Consider the following 21,737-nt stretch of genomic DNA (forward strand, 5'->3'; position numbering starts at 1 on the left):
TTTCTAGACCAAAAAGACCGTTAACATGTTATGCAAGAAACGAAAAATCCACGATACACTCGAGTTGTGACTAGGGCTCTGTATTGTAGGTACGGTGATATGATCTTTTTTCACAAATTTTCAGAATTTGCGCAAGTGCAGTTGAAACTCCCAAGTTCGAACAGGCCTAATGCAATTGCGTGAATTTTAGCGAGATATGCACACTGCATGCATGTACGGGGATATTTGAAGAGTTGGGGTTGCTGGTGAACTCGCTACAAGGTCAAAGCATTGAGGAACCATACAATCAGTCCCAACGCGCAAGTAAATGATCTCAGAGAGCAGTTTTCTTGTAACCCCGCCCAAAAATTTGTCCAGACGTATGAAATTTCGCGAAACTGCTTGAGACCTACCCATCTGGTTGAAGTGTTTGAATAATGCAAAAGAAGGCGTCGCTAGCCTCCATGACGCGGTAAGTTGAATCTCACAACTTTTATTTTTCGTAATAAAACAGTAAACAATTCTATTTTTGTCGTACTTTTTGATAAATCTCTAGTTAATTTGGCGCCTTTTTTTGGCTCCAAACGTGCCGTTAAACTTGCCGTAAACTTAACTTCGTTTACAGGACAAAAATGCACATTTATGGCAAAAATTGGCTAGATTAGACTATGTTCTTTTCATTGATACCAAATTAGCGATTGGAATTGCCTCAGTTTTGTCAATAATCAACGTATAAACTTACGGCAAAACACAGCGCTATTTAATACAGATGTTAGGACCATGTATTGGCTCTGCGTGTACACGTAATGGTGTACATTGCTTTAGTTTGTGACAAACGCCCATGTCAACCTATAAGTGTACACAACTCATACTTCATAGTCATTATGTTACTATAGCCCTGAAATATAGGAGCAGAAAATGCTCATCTTCTTTCAACACAGTACGCAAGCTATGAAGATGAAGTGTAGCCTAGGAAGAAAATTACCTCACACTAACCACGGCAAAATACCACCATCTTCAATGGTAATATGTGGTACAATACCAACATTTAACGGGTATTTTGTTTCTATGGATGAGGTTTACCACAGTTTTTTTCCATAGTACTATACCACAATTATACCATGGTTTTTATCACTTTATATTTCATCTTCACCATGGTTTTATCTCAAATTTACTCTATGTGGACTATGGCATTACCCTAGTTCTACCCTAATTACCCACAATTTTACCCTAAAGCTGTACCAATTAGTTTTACCTTAATTGTACCACAGTTTTACCCTAAATTTACCAGAATTTTATCTTAATTGCACAACAGTTTTCCTACTTGTCTTAATTATAATCAGTAGGTCTACACCACAAATTACCTTAAATTTCACCCATTGGTGGATTGTATCATAACTGGCCTAGTTGAAGTTTAATATGCACCAGATTTGGTCAATATGCTGCAGTCAAAACAAGCATGACAATAATATAAAGGTTAAACAGGTTTACAGAATATGGTATGTACAGTTTTTGCAAAGTAAAATAACTGTGTACCATAATTTTATTATATAGGGCTACTGTGGCAAATTTACCATGTTTAACCGCAATTTAACCATAGTTTACCGCTGTAAGACTAGGGTTCCTTTTTGTTGTTGCTGGGAGCATATATAAATTGTTTCTTATATAATAGAGGGTGATATATTATTGTATTCATGTGCTTTTTAACTGTTCGACCAAATTTTCCTGCAATTCCTGGACCTGCCGTTTTACTGCTTTACCTAAAGTCTTTTCATAGTGTTTAATTTTTTTTTTTATGTTGAACGAGGATTAAAGAGACCAAAAAGAATGTGTTGTCATTCTTAAACAAGAAGTTCTCTGACCAAAAATCCCACAAAGCTGACCTCATCGTGGTGCCAGAGTGGCAACCACTGTCTTTTCAGTGGGGGAACTAGAGGTTTGTGTGGCAATTTTTAAGCCAAAATGCCCTCTTAGGTGTCATATTTAATTGCCTGTTGTATAATATGCATGTTTCCACAAAATTAGTTATGCTTGAAAATATACCTAGTAAAAAGTCCCCTGTCTTGATACCATCAATTGGCTCCATAGGCTTATTACTATAGCTACCCCATATACAATTTCAGGGGGTGAATTTGAAGGGGCACTGGCAGGGATTGCACTCTTTGCAGTGGTAGGGCTTGTACTTGGTAGAGCACCAGGATGGGTCCATCTTCATGAGAGTCTCTAAATAAACTTACTGCTGGTGATAAATGCAAACCAGTGTTGAGTGTCTGACTGTACATAAAGTACTGAGTACTAGAAGTAGCGATTGTTACGATATGGCATTGAGTATTTCATGATCTGCAGACGTCCTTATGCCCCTACCCACTCAGGAAAGTCATTTCATTGCCATAAGCATTTTGTCTCGACACTTGTTTTACCTGATTTCCGACATTCGCAGCGTCTCTCTTCACATTATTGAAGAGGCTTATTTGAAATCAGATTATAAGTGCTGTACTTTTATGCTGGTACTTTGTCTAGGCACTCGTTTTACTTGATTTCCGACAGTCACAGCGTATATGCATACAGTAGCATATAGCATTTTAAAAGTTGTTTACCGTGCAGCCTCATATTCGTATGAGGCGTAACGCTTATGATAGGCTTGCGCTGGGAGATACGGTAGCTTACAAAACAAGGTTTCCACAATTTGATTCCAAATTTGGAGTTAAAGCAATGAACAACTATAGAAGTAATTAATTTATGAATGGAAATACATTCTCACTGCCGGCAATGCCGAAATACGGAAATCAGGGCAATGGGGTACATTAATGTTCAAATAAGAGCGTACATGGAATGGCGTGTTATTGCAGTCATTGTTGCGAAAACCACAGTTTATTCAATACTTGTTATGGTGACCTTTGACATTGTGGTGAATTCCCTCATTATCAACAGACAATATTAATTCCTCAAATGAAAAATATACGAAAACTGAAGAAATGACTCTTTTGAATAATTAATATTATGTAAATTACATCGGAGAGAATGTGTGCAGAGAGATGTCTTTTGATGCATCAAGAATAAGTATTTAAAACAACAGATACACGTTAACCAGGTGCGCAACCAAGGATACCTTTAGGGGAATTAACGTTCCCCTTAAGACTGAATAATACAAACAATCATATATTGTATAGTACATCAATATGTAACATATACATGCGATACAACCTATACCGTCGAAACGTATAGTACCATTTTTCATCCAAGCATCCTCCATATCACCACGATTTCTCCAAACGGGAAGGGTCACCCCTCCTCTCAACCCCCTACTATGGACTACATAACATCTAAGCCACATCTCCCTAGACGGAAATTATGGTTGCACCACTGATGTTGACATGCTCTTCACGAGGATATGTCTAGAGATCCATGGATAGTTTAATGGGTTACCCATGTGCAAGTACACCTAAACTAGTTGGTTTACAATTTTAGCGTTAACTCATTGGTTGGTTAACATTTACCGTAATGGCTCATTGTAACAATTGTGTATGACAGTGTTCGTTAGAAACATCATGAACATATGAAATAGACTGTTCACATACATATTTAACAAGAAAATTAGAATGGTTCACGAGATCATCATATAACAAATCAAGTAAGAGATAATCCAAACCACTAAATGATATGAGCAACAGCCACCTCTCATGGACCTAGTCTATGTAAAGGTGACAGGTAACATACCGTATTGCTTAAGCTGGAGAACAACCATAACCTGAAATTTAATAATTGCTTAGGTAGATATTACAGTGATCGTATCAAGTGACCGAGATCAATAAAATGCAATAAATGTTAAAATTTAAAAGATGATATTGAAACATGTCAGACAATAACAGAGAAAACCGTTCCTTAGGTTAACGTTAAAGAGGACTTTCATCATACTTACTTGTGAGAAGAATAATTAGTGTACTGGTGTAGGCATGTAGGTATACCACCACACTACCGTCAGAGACGTAGCAATAGGCGGTTCAGTGGGGGGGGGGGTCATTGAACCAGGGTCCCATACTTACTTGTGAGAAGCATAATTAGCGTACTGGTGTAGGCATGTAGGCAATATCACACTGCCGTCAGAGACGTAGCAATAGACTGTTCGGGGAGGGGGGGGGGAGGTCATTGAACCAGGGCCCAATACTTACTTGTCAGTAGAATAATTAGCGTACTGCATGTGTAGGCATGGAGACAATATCACACTGCCGTCAGGCGTAGTAATAGCCGGTTCAGGGGTATCATTGAACAAGGGCCCCAATTTCCCCCAAATGTCCGGGCCGCAAATGGTTGGTTCCGATTTTTTTCAACAAACGGATCACTATATCTGAATGCCTGTCAAACACACAAAACTTGTGTGTGTTTTGTTTTGTTTTATCTGTTTATGGCTGTTGTGCCAAGTACAGTCTAGATGAAGTAAGAGTAAAGAGCCCAAGTTCCCACTCCTGAACCGGAGTACTCTGTTAAGTACCATTAAGTACTTAAATAACACCGTAACCAAGTTGGAAATATCACAGGCCAACGAAAGGGTGCGTCTTTGGAGCAGTTAGCAAAATATCCAAAACAGGAAATATATTAAACGTATATAAAGTGTAGTAGTGTTAATTTATTTATTTTATTCTATATTATTATTATTATTATTATTTCTGTGCTTTTGGGAGGGAGGGAGGGAGGGGGGGGGGCTCGAGGACTGGAGGGACTAAGTCAACATCACATTGACAACATTAACATGTTAAATAACAAAAAGAAGACTTGAAAGACAAAACGGATACTTTCTTTATACACCGAGTGGATATTAAAGCACATGTTGGTGAATTAAATTAATTAAGCATTAATTAAGTGGGTAGTGGATTCATGGAGGGTATATGATACAAAACGTTAGCGATGAAACATATCGACCTCTTTATTCGTTCCCTCATAGTGCACCGAAGCAAATAGTAGCCTAATATCTGACGTATCTATTGAATTTGTCGATAGCAAAGCGAATAAGCCAGGCTTGAAGTAATTGCGAGTCTATGGATAGAAAAGATACTTTGTTTCAACAACCTTTGCGGTTGGTCCTCCTCAAGATCTGTTTTGAATAAGTAAAGTACCATCGAAGCAAGGCAACAAGACCTGTGAAAAAATAGACGAAAATTATGATATACAAATTATATATACAAACATAGGTGTAGGAGGCGGGGGGGGGCTGGGGCTGCAGCCTCCCCCAACTAAATTTTTTTGTGAAAATTCGGGCAATTTGCTGAGAAATTTTTGGACACCTACTGAAAGAAAAATATTTTGCAGTGTGTTTTTCAATGGTTAAACTGATATTATTATGATCGCTACTATTGTTACGACCTCCACAATAATTATAACCAATATGGAAGGGTAATAACACGGAAAATGATTATATGTTATTGGCATGTGATGTAATAACCGATGAATGCCTATGTGATATGCACATTAAGATGTTGAACGCTCGCGGAGCGCGCAAAAAATGTTGGCTATATTTTTCGGGCAAGTCGTTACAGTCCCACAAAACCAAATTAGGCGCCTACGCCTATAGTATACAAATATTTATATATATATATATACATATTAATCCGCAAATTTACACTTTCCAAGAAGATGATACCACATATGAATGATAAGCTGAAAGCTACACGGTCTATAAATATTTGACACTGTTATTCCTAAAGGTACACAACTTCAGTATCAGTATATCTACAAATTCAAAGATGTCTTGTTCATTATCGCAAAAGGACTTTTATACTTTAGTCGTGAGAAAGTTTATCAATGTGCGGGCATAACATTACTATTCAAAGCCGTTGCAAGGCCTCGATCGAGCTACCGAGCTCCAACTAGATGTCTCTGACGTCCTATTAACGCCGGCGAATATGTCATAATTCCATTTATCTCAAATTCCATAGCATGTGATTATCCATGATGCAGCTGTTATTGTTTGGACTCTAATGGGGGGGGGGGCAATAAATTTATACTGAACCGCCCGCCTGTAGGTGAATACTTTTGGAATTGTACCCCTGTTTCGATGCTGTACCTGAATTCACTGAGACAACGGAAGTATTAAAGGAATATGCTCTTGTTTACCAGTTCTGATCTCAACTTTCTTATAGAGATTTAAGATTTATCTGATTCAAGGAAAGGAAAGAAAAGACATCATATACTAACAATTGAAGTTTCTACGGTTCCATTGAACTTTTGAAACGTCCGTTCTACGACACCACGAGGGGAAGGGGGCGAGCAGGGGGGTTCTCGTCAGTACGTTATTATTTTGAGGAATTATGGACTGATAAAACTTAAATCAACATATAAGTAATAAAAAAGAGGTGATATTTGTCAAACTAAGCGGATATAGTGGACTTTACAGTAGCAATTTTGACGTGTTTCTTGTTCTGCCTATAGGAGGACCGAAAGGGGGCAACAAGGTGTGGTTTTACACGGTCGTCATAACCCAGCCATGTGTATGAGATTGCCGCGAGATGATTACTAGTCAAGAAATTCTTCTTTTAAGGGTAAGCAACAAAGGGAGAAGCTAAGCAGGAAGTATGGACATTAAAGCCTATGCTCTGTCTATAGCTTTATCTTCGAATTCCCAGTTGTTTTCTTTTACTATACCGTATACGCTGTTGGCTTATGCTCTCTTCCAGCGTACTCATCTATCCACCCTATAGGTAACATCAGCGGACCACAACAGAGTATATAGTCACAGCTAAATGTTGTAGGAATGTAAGCAACGGATATTGTTCGTGTGTTAGCAAAGTTTAAATGGACAATGTAAAAGAGTCTTCCTCTACATATTTCTTCAAAATTGTAATCTTGAAATAAATTACCGTTGTAACTCGCTGGTCATTTAAGAGTCTGTTGCTGAAGTTATCTAAGGCGACTCCATCGTGGTTCTTTCTAGATATTGATGCTCCGCCGAGTATGACCCTATCGCAGACGATTAATCCATCAGAGGAAAGCATTTCATTACTCATAATTATCTGGAAAGAAAATCAATTAATTTCGAATAATTTACATCAAAATCATTACCATGAATATTCATAAATTAAGCATTTCACGCATGTTCCGTTATACTTTAATCAGGAACATTGTTTGCCCTTTTATTATTTCATTCATTTCATTTAGTCTTTCAAAATACCAGTGTGATAACCCCTTTGATAAACTGAAGGGTTGTATATTTTGACAAATAGCGGAATTGAATGATGAATATATAAATTTTATTTAAAACAGACCGCATGTCCTTTTTTTTGCAAGAAAAAAAGATACGTTGAATTCTAGCAGCATAGGTACTGCCCAAATAATATTACAATACGATAGGTAAGGTAGAATAAGAGTGTTGTAAACAGGGGGTAGGAAGCTTCCAAAAAGTGTGTGGGGGGGGGGGGTGGGGACACAATATACTTACTCATTCCAACACCACCACTCCTTATGCTATAAACCGATACACACCGACCATATCACTTAAATATATATGATGCGTTAGTATGCTATCAATACTATTTTTGAGATTGTTTATTGTTAACCGTGCTACAAAAATATATGGGATGCCATTTAAAAAAAACATGTATAGACTAATTAAAATTAAATAAAATTAAGAATTATAATAAAATATTAAAATTAACAACGGCTTAAGACATCCAAAAGGCAGTTCTTCATCAAAGGAGCACATTTTATTTGCCAGTAGGGCACATTTGCTACTTTGGAAACAAAAAGCGCCACGTTCCCCCAGTGCCCCCACCCCCCCGTCTCCTAGCCCCTGGTTGGAAAGTATATATTTTTTTTCTTAATTTAACGTATTATAGCGTGGCTTCAGTTGTATGTCTCTCTGTTGATCATTAGGTAACCAAAGGGTATATATAAATAATTATAACAATATGCTTTGCATTATGTTCAATGATTGGCATTCTGCGACCATTTGCGTGATAGATATGTGAAGTACGCCCTCGTTTGGGAAAGTTTCCCCTTTAAACATTATTTCATAGCTATGCATGTATATTACTTGAATTTGACTTCAGCAAGTTGACATGGATAGACGCTATACTCCCACACCTACTTCACTTAAAGGGGATACACCCCACCCATCATCCTAAGCGTATGTGACAGAGGTCTTTGTGAAGAAAAATTCCTCGAAACAGCCAAGAAAAATAATATTTCGTTTGAGAGATATCTTAGTTTAAAAGTAATACCTGTTTTGTGAATGTGTGATGTCATAGTGTCACTAGGATATGAAAGATTTAACTTTTCTTTCGTTTTACTTTTCATATATTCAATGTGAAATGATAAGAGTGTTAACAGTGGAAAACGAATGCCATCAGTATGTCATGTAAACAGCTTCATGGTTAACCATTTCAAAGTGTAACTCAATTACAGAAAATACACTCTTGTAATAAATAAAGACAAAACATTAGTGATAACAGCACGTGTGGTCATAATGTAGTCATGTTGTCATTATATACTTTGTTTTGGAGCTCACTTTGTAGTATTCATAGTAGTCTCATTTTACACAGTCGATAAAAATGACGTCATATTTAGACTTGATCAAGTCTGCAGCCAGAGTGTGTGAAGTAACATTAAGTGTGTGATATCTATGATGGTTTGGTCTGTGTATCCCTTAACACTGTAACTGTTTATTAAATACTGTGTTTGGTAGCTCACTTTGTAGTATTCATAGTAGTCTCATTTTACACAGTCGATAAAAATGACGTCATATTTAGACTTGATCAAGTCTGCAGCCAGAGTGTGTGAAGTAACATTAAGTGTGTGATATCTATGATGGCTTGGTCTGTGTATCCCTTAACACTGTAACTGTTTATTAAATACTGTGTTTGGTAGCTCACCTTGTAGTATTCATAGTAGTCTCATTTTACACAGTCGATGTAAATGACGTCATATTTAGACTTGATAAAGTCTGCAGCCAGAGTGTGTGAAGTAAAATTAAGTGTGTGATATCTATGATGGTTTGGTCTGTGTATCCCTTAACACTGTAACTGTTTATTAAATACTGTGTTTGGTAGCTCACCTTGTAGTATTCATAGTAGTCTCATTTTACACAGTCGATGTAAATGACGTCATATTTAGACTTGATAAAGTCTGCAGCCAGAGTGTGTGAAGTAAAATTAAGTGTGTGATATCTATGATGGTTTGGTCTGTGTATCCCTTAACACTGTAACTGTTTATTAAATACTGTGTTTGGTAGCTCACCTTTTAGTATTCATAGTAGTCTCATTTTACACAGTCGATGTAAATGACGTCATATTTAGACTTGATAAAGTCTGCAGCCAGAGTGTGTGAAGTAACATTAAGTGTGTGATATCTATGATGGTTTGGTCTGTGTAACCTTAACACTGTAACTGTTTATAAATACTGTATTTGGAAGCTCACCTTGTAGTATTCATAGTAGTCTCTTTTTACACAGTCGATGTAAATGACGTCATATTTAGACTTGATCAAGTCTGCAGCCAGAGTGTGTGAAGTAACATTAAGTGTGTGATATCTATGACGGTATGGTCTGTGTAACCTTAACACTGTAACTGTTTATAAATACTGTATTTGGTAGCTCACCTTGTAGTATTCATAGTAGTCTCTTTTTACACAGTCGATGTAAATGACGTCATATTTGATGTCTGCTTCTGCTAATTGCTTTAAAATCTGTAAGGCATCACCTGTATTACAACAATAACGATAAAATTCAAAAAGGATGTATTGAAAATGGAGAAATGACTGGGAAAAAGTAATTTCGATTTCGATTTCGTATTTTTTTTTAAACCAAAAGTAGAATTGTTTCATTTAGTTCAATTTAAACAGTCTCTCTCTACACCTGAAATCATGGAAAAAAAAATATATATTTAAGAACATCATTTAGCTCATTTGATTGTTAAAGAATTTTCACAAGATTTTTGGCATTAATACACTCACTCTCACTGTTCCCAGAACTAAACTGAAAAACCTATGGCGACCGTGCCTTTCCAACAGCCGGGCCCAAGCTCTGGTCTGCCCATATCTGTGTGGAGTTCTCCCACTCTCAGTCAGTTCAAGTCTTGCTTGAAGACTCATTTTGTTTTTCAAGTTGGCGTTCTATTAGGGTTGTACAGCGCTATTGAATACTTCGTAGATTTTATTTTATTATTATTATTATTATTATTAATATTCCTCAGTAACAAAACAAAGATTATATACATTACATTTGCCGTGTTTTCTGGAAAATAAAACCAGATTACTACAGTGTTTCCCAATCTGTCTGAATTAATATTTACATATATCGCCATGATATAATATATTAAACAAGGCATTATACTTCATACGTATTCTAGCATGATGAAACACTATTTTGCTTCCTTTATTTTTTGAGATTTTCAAGGTAAGTGAATGAAACTAAAACGTTTGTTTTCACCACATCACGGTGCCATCTTTAACAATGACACATTTCTTTTCTGGAAAATGAGTTTTTATTAAGATCTGTTGTTATTTTTTAGTTCATATGAATCACAATTTGCACTATTTATTAAATTTACTTAACTAATTGTTACGGCATGAAAAAGGATTTCATATTTCTCTGTCCGTTCTACAAATTTAATAGTATGTTGCAACGATAATTAAAATGAAACAAAATGTTGACAAATTCGATATGAATTCGAATCCCGGTGTTCTGGATTTTCCAACTCCTTACAATTTCAATATATAAATATATATATAATTAATTAATTTAATTAATTTACCATTCATAACTTCGATGTTTATATCTTTTTGTACAGCCAGTTCGTTCACAAAGTCACAGAACAATGGTTCAATGTCAATACCAGTGACCGATCCTCCTGGTGCCATCGCTTCTGCCATACCAAAGGCTGCATACCCCATAAAGGTTCCTATCTCCAGAATATTCTTAGCCTTTATCTTACGTACGAGGAACTGGAGAAACTGTACTGTATAAATAAACAACACAGAAGAAGATTTAACCTGTATGGTTTTCACTCAATGTCATTAATCACCCTTAACCCCCCCCCCCCCACCCTACGCCCCCCTTCATCGGTAGACTGAACATCACAAGAACAAACCGTAAAGCACAGTACACATATTTTAAGTATACAACATGTTTATGCCATATGGCCGATACAACCAAATGAGTTGCAAATTAGATAAACCTCTTTTATAAAGTTTCTCAAAGATCCCTCCTCGGGAAGTGATAATGTATCTTAGCCACCCCAGTATAAAATTTGGTTTCGCGCAACTGGATATAGGAATCTTCATGGACATAAGACTATTCACACAAATGAACATATAATCTAATCTTGAATACCGTAATTACAATGTAGAAGGTTTACGTCCTAAGAAGGTAATCATTTGAATTCATTTCCAATAAAGGTCCCCTTAAATTCGGGAGGAACGTTTTACGAGTTTACACACGAAGGATACTTTAATACAATTTTTTCTATCCGATTCTATTTAAATTTCCCCGATTCATTAAATTTCCTGTCTCTTCTGTACACCCATCGTTTAATGTACAAAGCATTCGCGAATATGATGCTATGGTACATTACTTGCAGCTAATTGCATAATACATGGATCTCAAGTAAAAGAAATTACCTTGACCAGAGAAGCTGATCATACTCTGACTGCTATCACCATGCTTGAAGTTATGCTCCAGTTTTCCCGCTTGATAAAGTTGTTTAAAGTCCATAGCAACGGTGTGTTCCAGTATAGACTAGCATTCAGGAAAAGAAAAGGAAAGAAATGAAGACAGAAGGAGAATCCTCGCCGTTGAGAGTATTCGACGGCTAGCCGTATACATTGACAATTGGTACAGTCACTGTCTGTTATTGACAATCGCCCAGTTCCTTACACACATATGGAGTCATTAACATATAATAGCTAAGTGGTCACATTTGCATATCAATGCATTTGAATGTCAAGCCTTGATATCAGCGTTTGAGTGTCTAGGACAAATTATCATATCCATGGCTGAGTGATTGCATTCGTTGATCATCAAACCCAACAAATCTGTTGAAGCAGTCATTTTGTAAATCTGTGATAGCGAAACCTTTTACATTCTCTGTTTTTCTTTTCATATTTTGAAAAGAATATGACAGGCGTCGACCCTGAAACTAATGCAATAACTAGGTCATGCTAAGAGGTTTATTTTAGATTCAGCATTTGGAAAACCAATGCCCATAACAGGAAATAAACATTGTAAGAAAACAAAATTAAACAACATTAAACCACAATGTAGTTGGATGATGTCATGGTTAGACTTGATCAAGTCTTCAGCCCTGAGTGTAAAGAAACACTAAATCTGTGATATCTCTGAAACGGAATAATATTTTTCTTAGCTGTTTGAGGAAACTTTTCATGACACTTATCTGTATCACATAGATAAATAAAACTGCTTGGGTTTGTGCATGTCTCTTTGAAAAGAAACACAAACATAATCAATGATGATTGGGTTATGTAATAGAGGTTAACTGTAATGAACAGCTACTCCAACAGTGAAGATTTTTCTTCCATCTGGAATATTTAATATTCTTTATTTCTTTTTTGTTTGTTTATCTACAACCATGTAAGATTGACCTTTAGTGGATAATGTTAAGATGCAAGGTTATAAAAACGTGTCAAATGTGTTAATGGTATGCATCAAAAAACGTCTTAAAGAGTATCTTATATCAAACTATCATTGATTTTGTATTTCCTTTCTTTGCCATCTTTGTTCTGTTTTCTCTGTATACTTAAGCTTTCTTTCTATGTTTTATTTGTAAAGGGGTGTCAACGTAAACAAGCTCTGCAGAGCTTCTTGTTGGCACTCCTCAATCTCTTGTTCTTTTGTACATTTACCCACGTCTATTGTCAAAATTGCATACTTTAATACAAGAGATTGAAATAAAGTCTTATGAATTGAAAATTGAATTGAAAAATACATTTTACGTTACCAGCGGTATAAACAAAATAACATCTCAAATGTTAAAATTAGTATGGTATGCCTTAAGTAAGTATACGTGTTGCATGACTGTGATAACATATAACCTTCGAGTGTTTAATCTGAATTACTTATTAAGTTAAATATTCAATATCTAACCGAAAGAAATGGGCTCAGATGAGTAGATTTTGTTACACAATAAGGTTCTATTGTTGTGGCAAGGTCCAATGTCTCCTGAAGCTTTTTCTGAACATCTTCACAACCAGTTTTCAGTTTCACCATTTCCATAATATTTTCCAATTGCGATGATACAGTCCGCAGGCAGCCATCTACTCTAGAATATCCTGAGAAAAGAAAGATATGAGAAAAGTGAAAAGCCATTAAATATATTGAATTTAACGAATTTATGGATAATTAACTTTGCAGAAATTAGTAACGGGACTACACTTTGAAGACTCGATTTTTTCCATATCACGAGAAAGAGATGATTTAATTATAGCTAAACCCGACTTAACCGCAACTAGGCTCACGTAATATCTAATGTGATGTCTGCTTTATGTTTTCCACTCTTAAGAAAATCATTTTTCTTCAGTATTCAGTACCAAGAAAATGCATAACGATATCTCGAGAACGATGAAATCGAAACCGGCATCGACAATGAAAACAACGAGGAATACAACAGCGAAGACTAACTACGAAAATGTGACGAAAGTACCAGAATTGACATCAACAACGTCCACTACAACAACAGCTACAACATTGACATGGACAACTATAACGACAGCAACAGCAAATACAACAGCGGCGACTTCGGCCGCGACAACCACTACGACAGCAAAAGCGACATCACCAACGTCCACTACCGCAACAGCTTTTGACGACGCTTATATCGACACCAGCGTTGACCTCGACAACGATAGAAAGAACGAATTCACCAGGAAAGCCGTCAAAAACGACAGCCACTACGACGTTATAAAGGACGTCATCAACTTCTTATAAAACAACAGCTCTACGAAAACGATGACGCAGATGTCCGACACAATATTAGCATCGACAACGATAACGGCAGTGACTACGGAAACAGCAGCGTCGCAGTCGACAGGGACAGTCAAAACAACAGTAAACATGAGACATCAACAACGTCCTTTACAACAACAATTACACGACAACGTCGACGTGGATGCCGACACCAACATTGACATCGACAACGAAAACGATAACACAGCAGCTACGACGCGACAGCTGCAGCTATCCCTACTACTGCAACAGCGACACAGAAAACAATAATTACGTGATCAGGTCAATAATTCTACAACATATCGCATATTTGACAAATTATATTCAGAAAATAAACATTGAAATAACTAACGAAAACCATAAATATTGAAGCACATTTTGCTCGATGATGTCACATTTAGTCTTGATCAAGTCTTCAGCCTTGTTTGTGTATATGAACCATTTGAGACATCGTAGTTCTCAGCAATATGAATCGAAATGATTGTACTAATATATATCGTCTTTGATTCAACATGAAGTCCGTCACTTAGCCTTATGTGAAAAACCTGCTTAACTAAGATGAATAGCGACCACTATTTCAGTTCCTGTTGTCTGCCTGCAGTTTACAACCTTCTCAACAATGTTCATTAAAATGCATGTAATCGTAATTTTATGAAAACGTACTGTCAAAGTTCTGTGAGTTGAAAGCTCAGCTGACAGGCATTTAACAGTTTTTAAGTGAAATGGCCTCGAACAGCCATCATAAGAGAGTTTTGACGGCAATAGAATGTACTCCTACCGTTTACTATACAGTATGTTATAGGTATCGTTCACCAACGGGATAGCTTCTTCTAGGCGTACTAGGTGTTTACGAACAAAAAGAATCACATGAACACTTTGTAATGACGATTTGATACAGTGATTTAAGTCCAGGGTTGTGAGGGCGTACAGCCCTCCTTCTTTAGATGTGGGGCGCTCACCCTCCCTCTTTTTCAACCCCTCACAAAAAGATTGTGTAAAAAATTGGTTATTAGCACAATCTTCCGTGCAGATTTTCTTTATTTCCTAAATATGACTCAAAATGTAACATCTCATGGAGTAGCACCCGTAGACCCCTCTACATGCGACATGGCTACAACCGTGCACCACAAGGTCACCCATCCTTTTTAAATCTTGGATCCGCCCCTTATAGAGCGTTAGATGGTCAATGGGAGTTCGTTTTTATTTTACAAAACATCGGTTGACTGAGAACATCAACTCGCAATACAGCTTTTACAGATATTCGAGGGATTGGACGTGAAGTGAACATTTGTTACTACAGCACCATATATAGTCCTGTTACGAGGAAAACGAAGAAAAAACCTTGTATTTTTCTGTAGGATGCGAGTTTGCAGCTGTTTACAAGAAAATGATTGCTGGTTTGTGGCATTTTAAGAAGAAATTAAAAGCAACGAAAACAAATCTGGCGTTGTTTTGACAACGAGGTATAATTATAATTGAATATGGCAAAGGCTGAAGGACATTGGTTGCGTCGTGTACAATGCAGTGACTACTACCCCAGTCGTCACATCTCCTTAATGTAGTGATGTCACCAGAACGAATGTAATGACGTCATAAGAAAGGAATTTTTATGAAATGGTGCCAATTGAGGTTCTAAAAGTTGTGACCCTCCCCCCCCCCCCCTCCTCCTATTCTTCTTACAAATATCGCGATTGATTTAGCAGTCGTGGTATAAGGTCGTATTAATAACAGCAGTAAACATCAAACTGATGGTAGTTAAATGGTTCGGGCACCTCGAAAAGTTATCATAGTTGATAGTAAACTCTCTCAATAGAATCGTAATTGCAAAATTAGCTGATATGTTGCATTACAAAAAAAAGGAATTGATGAAGACTTTGCTGAAGAATATGCATCAACAAGCTCCCTAGACAAAATATAGTAACGTGTAACGTATGTAACGTGGATGTAGGAACGGGAGGGGGGAGGGGCAGAGGAGCACATGCAACTTCAATTTAAAATGTGTAAGTGCGTGAGTATATATGTATAGGTCTGCCCCTGAAAGGGTGTGAAGACTCGCGCACAAAGAAGCGTCTCATGCCGGTAATCTGACCTAGTTTCGAATGAGGTGTAACAGAAGTGTTAGACACCACCATCGATCCCAGAAAATATACACACAGCTTGCTACCGTCGGTAATTAGACACTAGTGTACAGTCAATACATACAGCTACGGTCAATACCCACAGCACAGTGTACATAGCAGCGATGGACATCTCAGGTCTAGATTAAAGACAACTAGGTATCACGTTTCATTACTGTCTGCATTTTGTAGCGACAAGAAGAAAACTTTACTTGCAAGCAACGGAAAGTTAACTTTTTCAGAGCTCGGCACGCGGTTTGGGGCGAGTCTTCAATGCCTTTTTTAATGCTTTAACTATAGATTCACAAGTAATAATGGCATTGTTGGAACATTCAGTTAGGTTCATATATTACCAAAAGGAGTGCCACGCAATCATGTGATCAAGTCATGAGCCTTTGAACTTTTTCGTCTTCTGAGAAGAAAGTTGAATTTGAGATAATACGTTGGAATCACAAGGAAGTGGTCGACTTTTAATATGTCAAAATTCAAATTCAAACACTTGGCAACTGTAGTATCTACAAAAGTCAGAGAAGGCGCCCCAGATTCTGTCAGTTGTCTGCACCGCCCTTATTTATAGCTTCATTTAAGCCATTCTATATAGATATGACTCCCATTTCCTAGACATACTTTTTACTTGTTTAAAATGAATTATGCATCTCCTTGGCTTCACTGTCAACTTGGCTTAAGCTGCAGAGAATATTCTCTTCATGTACTGTATATATTGCACTATATAGAAAGAACGAAGGGCAGAAAATTTAAAATCATATACATCGTTCACACGAACTATAAAAATTTGCATTTATAATTATACAGGAACGAACTATATCACTATACTGAAACGGTACATTATTAGCAAGACGAGTGTACGTTGCATACATTTCATGGTTGTGTACATAGCATAAGACGATTGTTTGAATAATAAATTACATTACGCGGAACACTAACAAATACATTTATATATATATATATATATATATATATATATATATATATATATATATATATATATATATATATATATATATATATATATATATATATATATATATATATTATATATATATATATATATATATATATATATATATATATATATTTATATATATATATATATATATATATATATTTATATATATATATATATATATATATATATTTATATATATATATATATATATATATACATGTATAAATATATATATATATATATATATATATATATATATATACGATTGATGTGGGACAGATGTTACATCACCTCGTTGGAATCAAACTTCGAAAAAAAAGGTAAGTTAAAGCTGGTTTTATTGCAGTTAGTAACAACTTTTAGTAGCTTTGCATTAAATGCATCAAAACGTAAACAATGCAAAAAAATAAACACTTCAAACATCATAATCAGTAAATATTATTTTATGCCGATGTATGTACTCCTGTAACTCTCGTTTTCATGAAGTACATTGTGTATGTATTGTCCTCACGAGACTTTTGAAATGCTGCCTTATAAAACATAACGGCTTTATTCATGTAGTAAAAAAGCGCACGAGTATGTGCACCGCTTCTTCATCCAACAAAACTTCCGGTACTACAACAGTCCCTTCCCCACACCAATTAGTTCCCTCCCTCACCGAATCCTTCCTCTCGGACCCGCAGCTGTCCTCCTCACCATGCACAAACAACACTTCCCCACCCAACCCACCCCCCCCCCCCCAATCCATGAATTACCCGCTTCACTTTTGACGGTAAAGCTAGACAATAGGGAGTTGTGAGTACAGGGAACCTTTTACCCGCGTTACACCGCTGGTATGGTTTCCAATTGAAATGATGTAATCAATAGAAGCTTGTTTTAATGAATTACGTAAGTTCCTTGGAAAAAATAATAAAAGATATTACTTACTTGGACGTTCCATGGTTTGTGTTTATCAACATCAACACTGACAGCGCATGGGTAACGAGGACGTTACGTCTTGCGATGAGTAACAGGGCACTTACAACCGTTATGAACCAATACAGAAGCCTCTTTCTCTTGAGCGATGAAAATGTATTCTTAGAACAACTATATATCCTCGACAATTAAAGCAGATACTGAGAAGACACAATCTCCACCCACCTCTCTCTCTCCACCTCTCTCTCTCTCACTCGCTCAGTCTTACTTAAAAACACTTTCATGTACCTGTACTTGCTCTTCAAAGCAATAATTGCTATAGTAACATCCGAAAATAAAAAACTTTATTTATGAGGTGAATACGAAAACGCTTTTTCAAAATGGTAATTTGTGTTGCGCAAATGAAATGTATCGTGCATGCTTTGTCAGTGTTAGTTATAGATAGAGACTCGCTTTTGGGGTGCTAATTGTAAGAACTTGGCATTTCGGCTGTCTCTTAAAAGTACAAAGCCATCAATCAAACATGCATGACGTAAAAGAGCGATAAGCAAATAAGGATGCAACTCACTGTCTTGCCAAAGTTTCTTCTGGAAGAGTTTCAGATTATTTGGTCAAAAGATAAGATATCAAGGGAAATGTCTGTTTAGGGAAATGCTAAGGAAATGGAAAGACTCGCCGATTAACTTATTTTGAGTCAGAAAATTCTATTAGCGTTTGCTAATATTGTTTATGCAGAGAACAAAAACATTCATTGCAACTATTCTAAATCAACAATGTCAAGAATTTCTCATTCTTTCCTCCAAATTTTTAGCGGGATTGCGAAATTGGCCCTATACGTATTTGTAAGCTGTGCAACCCTGTTATTCCTCCATTTGGCTCCTCTCAACTTTCCAGTAATCCTAAATGAATTTAATGACAGGATAACTGTGACTATATCACAGGTATATGCTATCACTTGACATTCCTCTGTTGGTGATGTCTTTATTACGTCATTGCAAATTCTTCACAGTTGGTGCTATTTCTGTCACTCGCATATCGTATTGTATACAGAATGGTCACCCATGCACCACCCACAGCGCGTTATAGTACGACATTTCACCATGCAAGGAGTTTTCGAACCGGTAGAGGGTAGTATTGATATTATTTTTGAATCGGGTGGTGTGAAGGACATAATTTACGAGGAAATTACGAGCGAGCCCACCTTTAGCCATAAATGCTGTAACTATTACGTATAGTTTACAAAGTTTTCATTATTGCGTTTCGTTCGTTCTCATAGCTTGAGACATAAGTACTGCAGGCCTGTGAAGTAAAATATTTTGTGCTTGCATATTCATCAGGTTTACAATTTCAATTAGCTATAAGCAGTTTTCAGTAAACAAGCCTCTACTACTCTATAAGTATTAGTAAAACAAACATTGCAAATGATCAAACTAAACAATGTAACCTCTATATTTTGTCATGAAGTTATGAACGAATTTGATTCGTTTTTCAATATATCGTCTCCCAGACACTTTTCTTTATCAGTATAATCACATACTACAAACGAAATAGATAAACATCAATATTTATTTTTGATATAAAACTTATAGCAAACTTCATTGACATGTGTCTAATAGCACCAATTTTATCAATACCAACTGAGCTATAGTATGTCATATTGTGTTACACCAACGTTTGACAATGCAAACTGTGCAAATGGAAGAAGTCTCGTTAAATCTGTATCTGTGCTCGCTGTGCGGCTTTCATTTTCAGGAAAAAAAGAGGACTCTAATAGATCGAATGTAACTAGTAACGTTGTAAGTCATTTTTAAGTTAAGCCATATGTTCCCTATAATACGAAAGATGGAGTCGTGGAAGACCGGAACCTTTAAACTTGTAAGTACGGAATCATGACAGACGTGTACAAAACAATCATAATTTATTATTAGCTGTGTCATAAGATGGTTCATTAACTCGAGTTGACTCTGTAGCTCTACTCTAATCTATGGAAGCTTAAAAGTGCCATCAACATTAGAAAAACTTTGACCAATAAGTTGACATTTTTCAGTGGATTTTTTAGAAAACAAGATAATATCTTATCAAAAATCAGAAAAATGTTACTTAGAAATTGAACAATTTTCTGCAAAATGTTTAATTGACAAATTATCGTATCTCGTCAACTCAACATATGTCTACATAATGTTTAATTGTTCACTTCATTCCAATTGAGCAATTGAAAAATATCAGGCAAAATGTTTAATTGACAACTTACTTACTTAATTGTTCACTTACTCACTTGGAATTAAGTGAACAACTGAACATTTTGCAAAAAATTGTTGAATTGACGACTTTGATAAGATGTCAATGAAAAAATCAACAGAGCAATCCAACATTTTTCTGATTTTTGATAAGATATTATTATATTTTCATCTGAACAATTTACTGAAAAATGTTGACTTATTGCAGCAAACTGTTCTTATGTTGATGGCACTGTTAAGCTTCCGTACTGATCTGTACCTTGATGGTACAACGTTAGATCTTGTTACCTGCGACGAGATCTCTTTACCGGTATATCTGTATCTTGAGATGGTTCAGGCGATACAGGATACATGGTACTTTGATATACCCATATCACTTGGCGAGACTTATTTTAAGTTTTTTTTCCGTGTACAAGCCTTCGAGTTTAATTTCAAAGTATAATGTCTCAAGCACTACAGGCCAACGAATTGTCAATTGTTGCTTATCATATCTAACTCACTCCCTTAAAGGGAGTGAAGACTCGCGCACAAAGAAACGTCTGATGCCGGTAATCTGACCTAGTTTTGAATGAGGTGTAACAGAAAGTGTTAGACACCACCATCGATCCCAGAAAATACACACACAACTTGCTACCGTCGGTAATTAGATACTAGTGTACAGTCAATACATGCAGCTACGGTCAATACCCACAATACTGTGTACATAGCATAGATATTCATCTCAGGCCCAGACATTAGATAACAAAGTATCACGAGGGCGGCACGCGGATTGGGGCGAGCCTTCAAGTCCTTTAAAGGCTTTGAAGACTCGCCCCAATCTGAAAAAAAAGTTAACTTTCCGTTGCTTGCAAGTGACGTTTTGTTCGTGTCGCTACAAAATGCAGACATTAATGAAACGTGATACCATGTTATAATTTATCTAAACCTGAGATGTCCATGACTACTATTTACACTGTGTTGTGGGTATTGACCGTATCTGCATGTACTGGCTGTGCACTAGTGTATAATTACCGACGGTAGCAAGCTGTGTGTGTATTTTCTGTGATTGATGGTGGTGTCTAGCACTTCTTTTACACCTCATTCGAAACTAGGTCAGAATACCGGCATCAGATGTTTCTTTGTGCGCGAGTCTTCACACCCTTTAAAGTTCTAAACAGGTACATCTTCCTTGTTCACGTGGTGATATATGATGAGACTGTAATCATCTATTACCATGTGTTTCAATAAATTGATCCCTTTAATTCAAACCTTGCTGACTACAACTAAATGTAATTAGACTAAACCTGATTAAGTTTCTTAGGTATCTTATATCGATCAGCTATTTGGGCTCAATGTACCCTCATTTGTGTCTTCATTACTCTCATAAAGTACCCCATCAAAGGGATCTCTTAACGGAAATGGTTCTCGTATCCCCAGATTCAAGTCAATGTAAAACATAACTGAGCACTAGTCGTCCTGGAGCCAATAACAATCATTATTCTAAGTTCAGTGACTCGAGCTAAGCCAAATGTGTGTCTTACTGAAGAAATAGATGTCCGTGTACACCCCCGTCATGACAGAGAGCAACAGTACTCAAC

At 36.5% G+C, this 21,737-nt stretch overlaps 1 protein-coding gene across 1 annotated transcript; it reads right to left on the bottom strand.

The window, feature by feature from the left end:
• Window positions 1–4,755: 4,755 nt before the first annotated feature.
• LOC139974896 (O-methyltransferase MdmC-like) lies at window positions 4,756–18,074 on the bottom strand. The gene is made up of 7 exons (XM_071982422.1): window positions 17,936–18,074; window positions 13,067–13,251; window positions 11,584–11,701; window positions 10,719–10,922; window positions 9,565–9,665; window positions 6,831–6,983; window positions 4,756–5,112 (listed from the first exon to the last, which is right to left on the bottom strand). Exons 1-7 carry the CDS (start codon window positions 17,946–17,948, stop codon window positions 5,062–5,064), a joined length of 825 nt encoding a protein of 274 aa, XP_071838523.1. The 5' UTR covers window positions 17,949–18,074; the 3' UTR covers window positions 4,756–5,061.
• Between the last annotated feature and the right edge of the window lie 3,663 nt (window positions 18,075–21,737).

This window comes from Apostichopus japonicus, chromosome 10 (assembly GCF_037975245.1).
Source record: "Apostichopus japonicus isolate 1M-3 chromosome 10, ASM3797524v1, whole genome shotgun sequence".
NCBI classification, from domain to species: Eukaryota; Metazoa; Echinodermata; class Holothuroidea; order Aspidochirotida; family Stichopodidae; genus Apostichopus; species Apostichopus japonicus.